Here is a 13501-nt window from a genome sequence, read left to right on the forward strand (position 1 = left end):
TGGTCGCCGAGGACAACAAACACATCTGTTTCCATTGCGCCTCATTGTAACGCAGTCGATTAGTTGGTGGTTTGGAGAGACGATAGGGTAGCACATCCGGGCGATCGCGGCCTGCCAATGTTAGATGGATCTAAGACGCTGCATCAACAAACTTAACCCAGCAGGACGTAGCCGCTCCGGGGTTACCGCTATCCGTTTACAAACAACCGGCAGCCCTGAGGAAGGTATACACCTATATATATATATAATTATAACCTGCAATAATCGACAAAGTGTACTATGGTTATGTTGCAAGATATTGTTGATTCGTTTCGAACACTTTAGGCCTGCGGTTACACGACAGTTTGTAGAACAAAGTCAACTTTAATACTGTGTTTGACTTTTTTCTATAAACAAACAGAATCATGCTATATCGATCGGCTACTTGAGGACAGGTTCGGGGATAAGCCTTATAACCGCCGAGCGACCCATTGGATTTCTATGTATGGAGCGTTACTGAACGAGAAATACAAAACATTTATTTACTAGCTATTCGTGCTATCAAAATAGTGTTCATAAAATTGCAAAGGCAACGTTAAAAACAATCCCGTGAGCAATTTAAGGCCCGTATAGTCGTGTTGAACGATCGTTATATTGAACCGACACGACGGCCATGAATCACATTTCTAGCACACGTAAAAATAGCTAAATATTGGTCTCGCTCCTGGCCAAAAAACAAAAGGATCCCAAATGATATATCAGTTTAGGCTGAACACCAATAACCCATTGCAGCAACATCAGATCGGTTGGGCTTTAGACGTTAAAAGTATATTTCCACAATTAAAAATCACAGCTGGAAATTGTTAGCCATTTACAAATCTCATTTTTTAGTAGCACCGCTTTCATCACCAATTAAGCACCACTATTAGCCGAACCCCTGTCGAGGAAGGCAGTTAACTATTATTGAGCCAATTATAAGTGTTATTGCAGGTGAATTTGCTTGTGAATACTCTGATATTTAATATTACCACAGTTCTACGGGAAGATAACACTACAGTTACTATTATTTTACCATGTAGTCAGTTTTAAGGTTGTCATTCGTGGGAATCGATTGTGATCGGGCTACTTATGTTACAAGCTATCACCATCACAAGTGCTTTCCATCACGTCAGCGTCATTGATCGCTATTATGACTTGTACACCGCTGCTGCAATCAGCCACTGTTTCATGTATATATATGCGCCTTTCTTCGATTTGGCTAGCTGTAGTTCCTTAACTTTAAGACCTCGCGTCACACACATTTGTTTCGATACCGATTATGCTTGCGTCTGTCGATTCTGCCTACCTTTAGCCATCCCATATCGTCCTTTTATGCCCATCTTTTCGTTCGATGTGTTGTGTTGCGAAGAGCCACTAAAATGTCATATGTCCTGACAACTCTCATGCTTACGACAATCCACAAATTGTTATCCTGTTAGCTGGATACAATGATATATGCTTAAGCTTACGGTTACCATAGATTTGTCTTTTCTATTTATAGCTATCACACACACGTAAAACATTACGCGAATAGTGTTATTGCACCTTAGCCGCGGCAACAACGTCCATTATTTATAGATGGTCACGATGTTGTTTACTGTCGCAGTTGGTGCCGCCGTTGTTATTTGACTATTACTATATCACTGATGTTGTGCTTGTTAGATTTCGAGAATTTTTATACGCAGTAACTAAACATTAACATAGATATTAACACATTATATATATATACAAATACAGATACTTGTATATGCAGAGCTATTTGTGCATAAGAGGATAGCGGAACTAGCGTATGTCGCACGTTTATGTATTTTTTTTTATTTATGTAATCACTAATAACTCTAATAACTAATGTTGTCGTATATGTTGCAGCTTCTGCTGTCGCTGGTGTAAGCAAGCTGCTTAATGGCAGCATCGCTCACTCGAGGATCATTGTCCTATAGTATTTAACGAGCAAATCAAGCGGTCAACTTATAATCCAGGTCAGCTGCACCGTAGTACTGGTTAATTCGGCAACGAGCTCAGTATCGACAACAGCACTCACCTGTACAATTAGCTTTATGTTTAATTGGTAGTCATCGTCGATGCTTATGAAAAATATGCATTCACCGCGATAAACGAGGTAATAATGATGGGTAAAACTGATGAGAGAATGTAAATTATCCTTAATAAGAATGGATATAATGACGTAGCCATATTTCGTAAGGATGAATTAATGATGATAAAGAAAAATCAACGACGATCCATAATATATATATATATATAGAAAGGAAGGTCAATAAAGATTTACACTAAACGTATTTGTATCCATAAACATTTCCATCTAACATCAATACATAAACATTTTCATCCTGATATGCGAATGTTTGTATTTTTGTCGTTAGCAAGTGTGGGCACGATGTGAATGTGGCACGAGTGAGAGGATCAGTAATAAACGAGTGTTGATATTTAGCTTTTAATCGAATACTTGTTTAACTACATTGATTAACTTCCGCGCGCAGTGCTAGGCGCGGAAACTACTCACGAGAAGACTGCCTTAAATCTAATGAAAAACCTTCGTTACTCACGCACGTTGCGTAGTATATGTGCGTGTGCACATAGTTCTGGGTAATTTTTATTTAACCACATAATTGGAAGCACTATCATATGTTTCGAATTTTTATTAATATAGACAGCTATCACAAAATGTAACTTCAGTCTACTGAAGCAATGTTGTGTTGTTAATTTTGTATAACAGTGTTTAGTAAGAGTCGTCGTTGACATTAGACTGAAATGATAACGGGTTTCTTTTTACTCAGGCACCTTTACATTGAAAAACCGAAAATGAGTTTATGGGCACTGTTAGGATATGTTGTCCTCACCAATCTGATCCGCTATAACATCAGTCCATAATGTGTCTTTTTCGTCATCTAAAAACACGCAGTCAACTTCCCTCTAAATGGTACTGCTTTTTCAGTTGAAGACTTCTCATAGTTCCGCACAGGTTCTAGAATAAAAAATGCATCAGGCTTGTTTATTTATATGATCGCACATGTACGAATTGACGAGAGTTTAAGCGATACTTTGATCAGATAATTTTGTTTTAGGCATTAAGAATTTTTCTATTGGTCGTAGGCCGGCGCACGTGCACATATATCGGATATCTAAATATGTCATTAAATATATTGAAGATATAAAATCAATCGCTAAGGTTCTACAACAATGAAATCAGATGGGGATTTTAATACCTTCTGAACGCTAGATTCCAACTTCGAGAACGGGATGGAAAAATACGAGCCAAACAGGAAGGATTATTCCTCAGGCAAAAAATGTTCCTCGGACAGAGAGGTGGCAGCTAACGGCAACAGCTTTCCGCTGAACTGCTTTACCCACATCTGTTTTTATATTGGCCATATGTTCTTTGTAATGCATGTCAGGACCAGATCATTCACAAGGAAAAGAAAACATGAGCATTTTTAGGCGCTATAGTCATGAAAACACCGATCATAAAAACGCTGCTCGCATATAAACATTGTCTGAGGCTATGAATCACATGCTTTTTGTAACACCGTGTTGTTTGTTTAGTCATGTGTACACTTCGACAAGAACAAACGCAGGAGTGTGGCTTAGTGTATATATTCATACGAGGGTTACTCCTAATCACTTAGTTAATGAAATGTGATCATTACATCTTTGCAGTATCTATCCGGTTTAACACAAAATCGTATAAATCAGTCGTAAAACATTCCTGAAAGTTCTAAATAGAGCTACCATAAGCGGTTGACGCTCATCTGCTAAACAGATGCCGCTGGAAAGTATTATGCATTAAATCATTTACAAAAAACGCTGAAAATATCATCGTATACAGCCGTTTTGTGGACTATTTTGTGCACAATAATCTTGCAGGTACCATAGATGTAGATAATATATTAACCGTACCATCTCCGCAATACTTCATTTTAGTTTATTAACCCTACCGATGATGTCTATCTAGCAAATAAAGTAGCCAAAGTTGAGCTTATTTATTTGACTTGTTATTTGCGTTTATTTAAATTTAAAAATTTAAATAGTTTTAAGGCATGAGCTTATTTGACTTGTTATTTGCGTTTATTTAAACCTAAAAATTTAAATAGTTTTAATAGGGTTTATTAAATAGGGTACGAAAACTCACAATGAGATTCTCTGAAAGAGTTTAAAACGCATTTTATTTCACATATTACTTACAGATATAGGCTAGCATTGATTTTATGACAGTCATAGATGGTAGCGAAATGCTTGTCAGAATCGCCTAACCGTTGCTTACCCAAGGAACACTTCCTCATGACCACATATTTTTTTGTATATATACCCCGTCGTACAGGTTCATTATTCTTTACAAACAATGAGAGTCTGAACTAAATTTTGCATTCTCAATCGCCATTACTATCACATTATTAGCAGTTATTTTAGGCTAGGCTAAATGGTTTTACTTGCGACATCGGAATACACTTTTCCCTATAGGTTCGTCTTCTAACCTTTTCGAAGTCATATTCCGTATGCAAAACGAAATAGCGATAACTGTAAACTTTTCAAGTTTTATAATTTAATCGACTTCTGTCAAGCTGCCATACAGAAGGCTGCACAATATTATAACTAAGTGAGCATTCTGTTTAAGCACGAATAAGACGCATTTTTAACGACATTTTAATAATAAAAAGCCCACATTAATTATGTTCCAAAAAACATTCTAGCACCCATCTGAACCTACATTTGAAGCACAATAAAAACGCCAATAGGTTTTCTAAGCATCTTTTTATGCTTTTTATTTTTTTAGATTTTTTATTATTATTATCATTATCTTTAGTCTTTGCAACTTAAAAGAGTTGTTTCCCAAGGCGTTCTGTCAGTGTTAAAAAACCTTGCAACTAGTACCGGTACCTTATCAGATATAGCTTACAGACTTACCTTTCGTGCAGGAGACGAGCTCGTCTTGATCGAGATTTTCCCCGGATGAGGATGTGGCAGATGTGGAGGGTGGTGTTGGTGGTGTGGTGAGGCCCAGCACTCCCGAAACAGGCTGAACCCTCGAGGGGCACAGCGACGAATGGAGCGAGGTCCCCCTGGGCAGCGACATGCTTCTCGGACCCATTTCGCGACGCATTTTACCTTCTTATTTGTATCTTCTGGTGGTGTGTCCTCCCGGTGACCTCGTCCAGCTCTGGTGGGTTATGGCAACACCGAACTAATATTGGGAGCCGTTCTTTCGCTATAAAAATATCTAGGCTAGTAAAACTTTAAACTAGCAGGACGATTGTTTGGATCACGACCGCCCAGGGCAGGACCCCACTCTGCACGCCTAAATAAACGAATAATCGAATAAATAAAGTTAGCTGTCTTACTATCATCTAAAAAGTGAATAATGCTTATCAAAAAGTTACACAGGATTGTTTCGTTTTCTAAAATATTTAAATACGAAGTGAGCCTTGAGATCAGAAGCATACGGTTATTTTTTATTCGTTCAGTAAGCGTTGTTTTCTAATATCTAATAGACTAAGCGTTTGGTAGGTTCTGAGAACGAACCGATATTTCATCTCAAAGTTGTGGTGTAACTCAATAGGTCATTTTAGATAATACCAACGAAACAAATATTTCAGATTTCACATTTTAATTCGAGTATGCTTCAACATGATACGAACCAGACATGTTTGCAGAGTGAACAAAAATGAAAAATGATTTTTCGAAGAGTCTGTCGCATGCAGGTTATCGAATAGGACTGGATTCTAGGTTCGGAAACCTTAAAAACAACAGCATATTATTGGGTTTCTAAATTTTAATGTACAAACGAATGTCTGTAATAAATCACCGCAGGCAATTCAAAGTTTTTTTGCATGCAATAAAACTACAACAGTATGCACCTTTTAGCATACAGTTCAATCAAAGTGCGTAGAATAACGTGCAACACTTGAATGCCATCTAAAACAGTTACGTCGTTCAAATGTTGGTGTGTAGTAATTTTTCCATGAAAAATTGAGGGTTACCGCGTCTGACAAAAGCAGTGTCAGAAGAACCTTTTAAGCAAAATGCACCCATAAAAAACTCCATCGATGGTGACTACCGTTTAAAATGCCTGCATATATCCTATATTTGAACAAAACAGCATATATTCTATTAACTGCTTAGAATAGGCAGTCTTAGATAGTCCGCTACGATTTTAGACTACCTGAAAGTTAACAATCGTACGAAATGGCCTTATTTGAGCAGAATCAAATGTAGCCTCGTCAAATTAATACACAACCTCAGAGATCGCTTGTTTATGATGACTAAAAAGGCTTAGATGCAGCTTTAATCGCTTGATTCCTAGATAAAAATACTAGATAGGTAAACCTTTATTGTATCGGCTTATTTATATTTCTAAGAATAAAAATATCATTCTGGAACAATTAATTAAATAAGCTGGGATAACTGCTTTAAAAAAATCTTAGCTTATATAGAAGAAGTACAGAACAATCTTAGTTTCGAGTTTTACGTCCGATATGGTCGTTAATAGTCCAAATGGCTGGTTCCCAGCACAAAGTATGTCTGTGCCTAGACTACTACATGTCTCCATCTTTGGTGAAAAAGCATGCCACCTGTATAATACTATGGAGACCGCCCATGCAAAGCAAATAAGGCTTCCTTTGCTAAGAACATTGAAACATGCATCATCCTAAAGAACTATGAGAAACTGTTTCTAGAAAAAGCGCGCAAAGCAACTTGTGTGGAAACACAAATAGTTGCAAGGCTTTATTGAGGTTCCCAAATATTAAAAGTGGTAATTATGGTACAAACAGTTATTATCTATATATTATTTTTTGAAATCTTTCCATAGACAGTGGTAGTCGAGTTTGTTGCTTGGCAAACTTGACATTTACTTAAAGAAAGACAATAAAAACATCTGCTTTATTGAAAAGAAGCTAACGCAAAACAATTAAGGGATTCCACGCCTGAAAATGGTGGCGAATTTTCGATATAATTTGGCTGTTTGAAATAAGGAGATGAAGTACGGAAAAAAATCGTATACCGTGCATTTACAAATATTAAGACCTACTGGAGAACTTCCGTATGAAAAAGTACAAGCTTTTGAACAGTCCAAGGAGAGCATTCTGCGAAACATGTGGCATTTTTGCTTTCGCATCTTACCATTCCTGGCAATTAAGTGCCACAGGAAACAAAAAACAAAAACGAAACATTCAAAGAATCTAGATACTTAACATAATTTTTTTTTCGGTAACTAGAGTATTTCATTACGGTATTACACCTTTTTGATAATTCTTTTAAAAAATAATAATATATTTCTTAAACATTAAGACAAACAGGAATCGACAAAAGTTGCTATCTTTTTATCTTAAGTGAACTAACCCATGGAGCACCGCATCAGCACTTCTGTGGTCATACGTGAAGAAACCGAAGAAGTGTTCCATAAGAAGAATTATTACTAAAGTTCTAGCATCTTACCCACAACTAACCACATCTGGTTATCAAATGTACGCGAATATGTATGATTCCAACGAAATGTTTGAATTTCTCGCAGCGCAATAGGATTACTTCGATCTAACAGACTGTGACGAAAAAATGGATCGCAAAAACAAGTCCTGTTTTAGCTTTTATTAGAAATATAAATGCAAGAATCAAAATATCGTGCTGGGGTTTTAGTTGACTTTCTCGGAGCAGGTGAAGCCACAGAACCACTCCCACGTATCTTAACGCGCAGCTGCGTGATGCGCACCTTAGATCGTCAACAGCGTTCGTGCAATGAATCCCCCCCGTCATTATGCCACGCAACAATGTGCTGATTTCACGCAAAAGCAAGTACAGTTGCATTATCTGTTTGCATACACAATGACATGACGATGATAATAACATTTGATTCAGACAAAATACGCGAAGAGTATCAGTCGCTATTTTCACTTAGACATCCTCCGCCCGAAGTCCCCGTATCGATAAAAAATGCGCGTTTCCTAAAGATTATTGTGTACAAAAAAAAAAAAAAAAGAGAGAGATGAGTGCAACTCCCGCGATAACAACTATCAAGTTAAGATGCATCTTTTAAAAGTATCATATTCATACATCAATGTGAAAACGACGGAAGTATTATACTGCAACTCTTTATATTTATTTTAATAAATACATTGAATATAATTTTCAATTGATAATGAAATATTAACGCATTTGGTCACTGTTTTTGCTAATATAATAATATTCTAAATCTAAGCACGCCTTTTCCTCAAGCTGCAAACCGCTGATGTATAAGGTACATTTTTCGTACTGCAAATACTATATTTTTTTTAAAACATATTTTTCTGCAAACACAAAAGTATGTGGTTATATGCACCATTGGCAAAGTTAACCATTTAAAACCCCACCACTGGAGCTTTCCTTCTATTGTCGGCCGTACTTAGATATCAGGAGTGTTCACGTTAAATGAAGGCCACAGCTGGCTAGCTGGCAGATACATACATCTGAGACAGATTTGTCATTTCCGTTAAAACTTCTATCTATAATGAAAAAAAAGTACAATACTCATTCTATAGGGTGCGCTATCGTATCCGTCTCTCTAACAAATTCAATTATTTAAACCACCTGACAATAAATATGCTCTAGATAACCTAAACAGCTTAATACATGGACAATTAAAACATTAGCGTAGTAATCCGATCACACCAAGGTCCTGACAAAATAATTTGAAGCTACAGGGTTTTCTTAGCGAGTCATTTGGGCAGTCTTCGAATTAGTTTAAGTTCATGTGTGAGCCACAGTAACGTAGTGAGAAGAGTGAGGGCTCCGACTTGGTGAGATACTGCAACTGGTGTTGGCACGTATGTCAACAATGTTGTGATGCCAAGGCCCACTTGAAGCCAAGCAGCCGCCAGCATCGCGTGGGTTGCAAGCCGTGCTCGTGGAGGAAGTGGCACCTTACGTGAGTAAATATACAATGCTGTTAGCAGGCAAAACACCGTTTCACCAAGAAGTCGATGGTCAAATTGTACCGTAGTGGGATTCTCTACGAAGTTCTTCCACTTCGGTTCGAACGCCAAAATATCTGAGGGAATCCAACTATCCGCCATTTTCGGAAATGAGTTATACACCAAGCCGGCTTCAATTCCAGCGACAAGTGCTCCACTAAGTGCGGTCGTAAATACCAGTCCCGTGGCAAGGCGACCATACCACGAAAACCTCACTAGTGGCTTGCTGTATGCCAACCGTTGAGCAGGAATTAAACGGTGAAGGGCTGCCCGGAAGAGTAGACCGTAGAAGAAAAACGCGGCACCAAGATGAACTGCTAACCGAAGATTAGATACGCGTGGAGTGGTATCGTGTGAACTGGGATGTTTTTCTTCCAAGCCGCTGCGTACCATATACCAGCCCATTAGACCCTGCGCTGCCAGCAGAGTACCAAGGTATATTATCTGCTTTTTCATGCCCCTATTAAAGTAGCCCCTAGCCCAGAAAGCGGCTGCCGGTATATAGAAGGCTGCGCCGACTGTGCGCCCCCACATCCGATGAATGTACTCCATCCAGTAAATCGATTTAAACTGTTCAAGGGTCATGTCCTTATTGCGAACCTTATATTCGGGAAACTGTTGATACTTGGCAAATTCGGCTTCCCATTCCGCCTGGGTACGAGGTCGACCCTCATTCAGAGGGTGCCAATCCACCATCGACAAGCCCGACTTTGTCAGTCTGGTTAATCCGCCAAGGAAGACGGCACCCAAGGCCATGCCACTGCATGTTAATAGCCAACTGCCTACTAGTTTATCTGCGCGGGATATTCGTTGAACCGCTTCCGCTGAACCAATAACAGTCGTCGCAGATTGACGAATGGTTATAAATGAACGAATTCTAGGCATAAGCTGTTGCAATGCTGAGGAGAACCTGCGATCGCCACATCGAATTCCCAGTCTAGCGTGGGTACACACGACGCCAATCTTTGGTACTAACATATTCTACTTAATGTCCTTCAGAGTTATTGAAACTGCAAATTAACAATATACTGTACAACTTCACATAGAACTAGAGGTTTTATTGAAACACTGCGACTTTCCAGATATGTCACTTGTTTGTCTCGGTTCGACAAAAGGGTAGACGCTATGTGTTTGTTTACATCGTGCTAAGTGACGGAACTTTTAGAGGTCCAACTAGATGCTGCGTACTTATAATTAATGTTAGAATCTTTCTTATGCGTTTATAGGATTTTGCGAGAAAATGAAAACGTCAATTTGTATTGACTTAAAAATCTGCCCCTATATCTATCGTATTTGCCGTTAAAAATTCGCGGAACCCAGACAGAGACACTTTACACCGCATATGTGTAACATAGGAGCAGTGTGCCTCAACAGAATTCGCCTTGGGTCCGCTTTAGACCGAGCTTGGCACAAACTGACCATTTGCCCGAGTTTCAGACTTTTTATTTTCATAACTTATGTTTATATCATTTTGACAATGAGGAAAGAATATTAGTAGGAAAGATATGGCTTTCTACTTTTTGGATTTGAGTTTTTATATTAGGCATTTTAGAATTTCTTTATCAGGCGAGATTATTTGAGAAACTGGAAAAAGGTAGAAATCACAGAGTTCTGCTGCTTATGAAAAGACCATTAACTTCACTTCTAATTGATATTAATGGAAAAATTATTGAGCTTAGAACTTCCCATTCTTAGTATTTCGGTTTTGAAGATACTTTGACGAACACGAATGGGCAAGACGGTAAAACAAACAAGTGCTATAGCACTTAATAAAGCAGCGCCTTTTCTTCATTTGAAAAATACGTATTTCTTTTTAAGTTTTTGCCTACATTTTTCTAGAAGTTTTTTAGACAGGCTATATATTCACAGACGATTAAGGACTCCTTGCAGGCCAACTCGATACGTAAAGCCCCTGCGAGTAACATACTGGTCAAATAGACATGTTCGATAGCCTCGAATGCCAAACCTTTGCAAGGTTTTCGAACGATAGCTTTCTAGTCTCACAATAATAAAATTATCTAATATTTGTAGCAAAAACTCAATAAAAAAGTTTGACTTCTAGCTTATTTGATCAATGTAATGTTGTCCCTTAAAAATGTGCGAATAGGCCTCATATTCATCCTGTTTCAGCTGGGAGTAATAGGACAACGCTCTCGAGTCTCTTTTGTTTCTTAGTAAATTATGACTTGTAAAGATGTCGATAATGAGTTAACTCACATTAAACATCGAAATGTATATTATAAATGTTTATAAATAAACACGACGTTTTCACATGACAATGGTCTTGTTGGATCAGTAACCGCACGACTATAATCGTAAGCTTTGTATTAAACTAACTAAAAAAAAAATAGCTTATTTTGAAAGTAAGGGAATCTGAAGACCTTTGAAGCATGCATAAAGTACAGTTAAAGTTCCCGTTTCTAACCTATTTACTAGTAGAAACTTCAGGAGACATTATCTGAATCATCCAACTGAACCCTAGTATTGAATAATATGGTGACGTGAGCTGCCATTTATTGTAGTTAGACATTGACTATAAAATTTCGTTTCTGTTCTGCTAAATTGCATTTTATATCGCTAAAAGCTTTCAATTAGCGTATTAGTTAATGGTTAATATTCGTCGGACCTGTAAACGATATTCAGACAAATGCCAAGCACATACATGAAGGAAGCTATCCCCCATTAATTTTAGCATTTTGTCGGCGGTGATGTTCGCTCTTCTGGCGAGTTCTCGGAGGCTTACTGCATCGAGTCAATGATTCTTCTGTCATTTCCCTTTGCTCACGTTTTGCAATTATGCCCTATACCTTTCCATTGATTTTTTAGGTTGATTTGCTTCCATCGATGCTAACGGAACGGTGGCATCCTTTGTTTGGTCCACATCAGGAGCTAAAAACTCGACGATGCGCTCATCAGCTCGCAGCAAGCAGCAAACTAGTGCCTCTCACGCAAGGAAAACCTTAATGGCAAAATGGAACAACTAGACATTGCAGAATTTTTGAAAACTTCTTAAAAAGAAAATAGTAAGTAGTAACAGGAAGCGGTAAGGCTGACTACTGACTAACGGCAAACCGATAATCATCACAGGGGAAAAACGAAAAGTAACGTAGACGAAGTGATGATGTCCTTTTGCTTGAATGCAACTCACCAAAGTGACAGAAAAAACTTTGTAACTGTAGTAAACCAACGCTAATCGTAATGTGACAGTACTGTATTTGGAACTTTTATTTTGTGATTAATATACAAAATAAATCCAAAAGCGCCCTGAATCAGGGCAACGACCCTAACCTATCGTTGATCAAACGTATACCCACACGCGGTCCCATACAATTTTGCTTTCAGCTACAGTATCGCTCACACTAAATCACCTATTGTAAAGGTAAATTATTATCGGGATTTCGTTGACAGCTCTAACAAATACCAAAAATAAAGCTAATAGCGCAAAGACGTCATACAGTTCACTTTTTTAATTACTTACTGCCATCTAAGGCAACATGTCCGGTCGCGTGAGTTCCAACGCTCTGTTGGGTAATGATCGTCGTCTCAAATACAGAGCCTGTCAACCTTTACGGGATCTCGAGCCCAATGTTGTAATTAGTTGACAAGGCAAAACCACAAATGAGACACAAACACGTTTATTAGAGACCTATCAACACTTTACAATATCAACTATCATCACGTGCCTGACTCGCTAGACAACCAAATCCCACAGCTTATGGCATTATTTAGTGATAAACAGCCAGAAAGCAAGTCTAAAGAAGATCATGAAGTTGGACTCGTACGGCCAAAATGTCTAGAAAAACAACATTTTCAGGCGATTTTTTTCCAAAAAGTATTGCCATCGAGTTCTGGCGGAAAAATAATATGCGATCCTATGGAAAACTCTACCGCACCGTCATACTTGCGTACCTTTGTGCCCAATGCAAAACATTTTGTCGCCATTCTTATGAATTATTTCACTTTTTTACAACTAAACATTTCAGTTTAACGAAGTTTACTAACCTATTCCAATAGGGGTCTCTTCAAATGATAATCATTTTCGCAAAACACTTCGCGCTCATCCAATTTCGGTAATACGTAGGACGTCATATGAATAATTTTGCTTTAACCAGCGTTTCGAGCACTGATTTATGGCCGTGAACGTAAGACGTTGGCACATAAAAGTTGACTTCTACGATGGCTTCCCGACAGATTTGTTCAGTCTCTACACATATATTTTCGTACAACACTCCATAGTGGCGAGCCGACTGTTATCTCTATTCGATATTCGAAGAGGATCCGAAAGGAGTCCATCGGGAACATGAATCTAGTGCATAGTCAAGCATATAGATTATACGAACTAGAGGAATCGTACCATACTCAATAACTTCAGTACGGCTAATCCAAGCCGACAGAGTGGCGTGCTTAGGAGGTAATGAAAAGCCATACCGTAAGCCATATAAATGAACAACGTCACACTAGCGGGGTTATAATGAAACTACGTGTGCGTATACCTACTTGGGTTGTGGTTAGTATTAAAATGCATA

At 38.2% G+C, this 13501-nt stretch overlaps 2 protein-coding genes and 1 long non-coding RNA gene across 26 annotated transcripts in view; 1 reads left to right on the forward strand and 2 right to left on the reverse strand.

The window, feature by feature from the left end:
* The window catches only part of LOC111243165 (uncharacterized), a 173422-nt gene that overhangs the window by 82423 nt on the left and 77498 nt on the right, over positions 1–13501 (reverse strand). For 21 of the 24 annotated variants that reach the window (XR_002670346.2, XR_002670345.2, XM_086977563.1 and 18 more), the window contains one exon: positions 4939–5329. The exons of the other annotated variants lie outside the window; for them this stretch is intronic. Coding sequence is in view for 19 of the 21 variants with exons in the window: in XM_086977563.1 (XP_086833689.1) it covers positions 4939–5134 (196 nt within the window). In the remaining 2 variants the exon portion in view is untranslated. The remainder of the gene's footprint in view (positions 1–4938; positions 5330–13501) is intronic. 24 annotated transcript variants of the gene reach the window in all.
* LOC147758921 (uncharacterized) lies at positions 88–3983 on the forward strand. The gene is made up of 2 exons (XR_015319183.1): positions 88–224; positions 1888–3983. It is a non-coding gene; the product is annotated as an uncharacterized LOC147758921 (long non-coding RNA).
* On the reverse strand, positions 7586–10376 carry LOC111243168 (heme A synthase COX15). Its single transcript, XM_022788323.2, has one exon. The coding sequence runs from the start codon at positions 9951–9953 to the stop codon at positions 8721–8723; it is 1233 nt and encodes a 410-aa protein (XP_022644058.1). The 5' UTR covers positions 9954–10376; the 3' UTR covers positions 7586–8720.

The sequence above is a fragment of the Varroa destructor genome, unplaced genomic scaffold (genome assembly GCF_002443255.2).
Source record: "Varroa destructor unplaced genomic scaffold, Vdes_3.0 BEIS01000001.1, whole genome shotgun sequence".
NCBI classification, from domain to species: Eukaryota; Metazoa; Arthropoda; class Arachnida; order Mesostigmata; family Varroidae; genus Varroa; species Varroa destructor.

What these genes read in the sequence shown, in the direction of transcription:
- LOC111243168 (XM_022788323.2), bottom strand. Translation starts at nt 9,953, where the DNA reads ATGTTAGTACCAAAGATTGGCGTCGTGTGTACCCACGCTAGACTGGGA.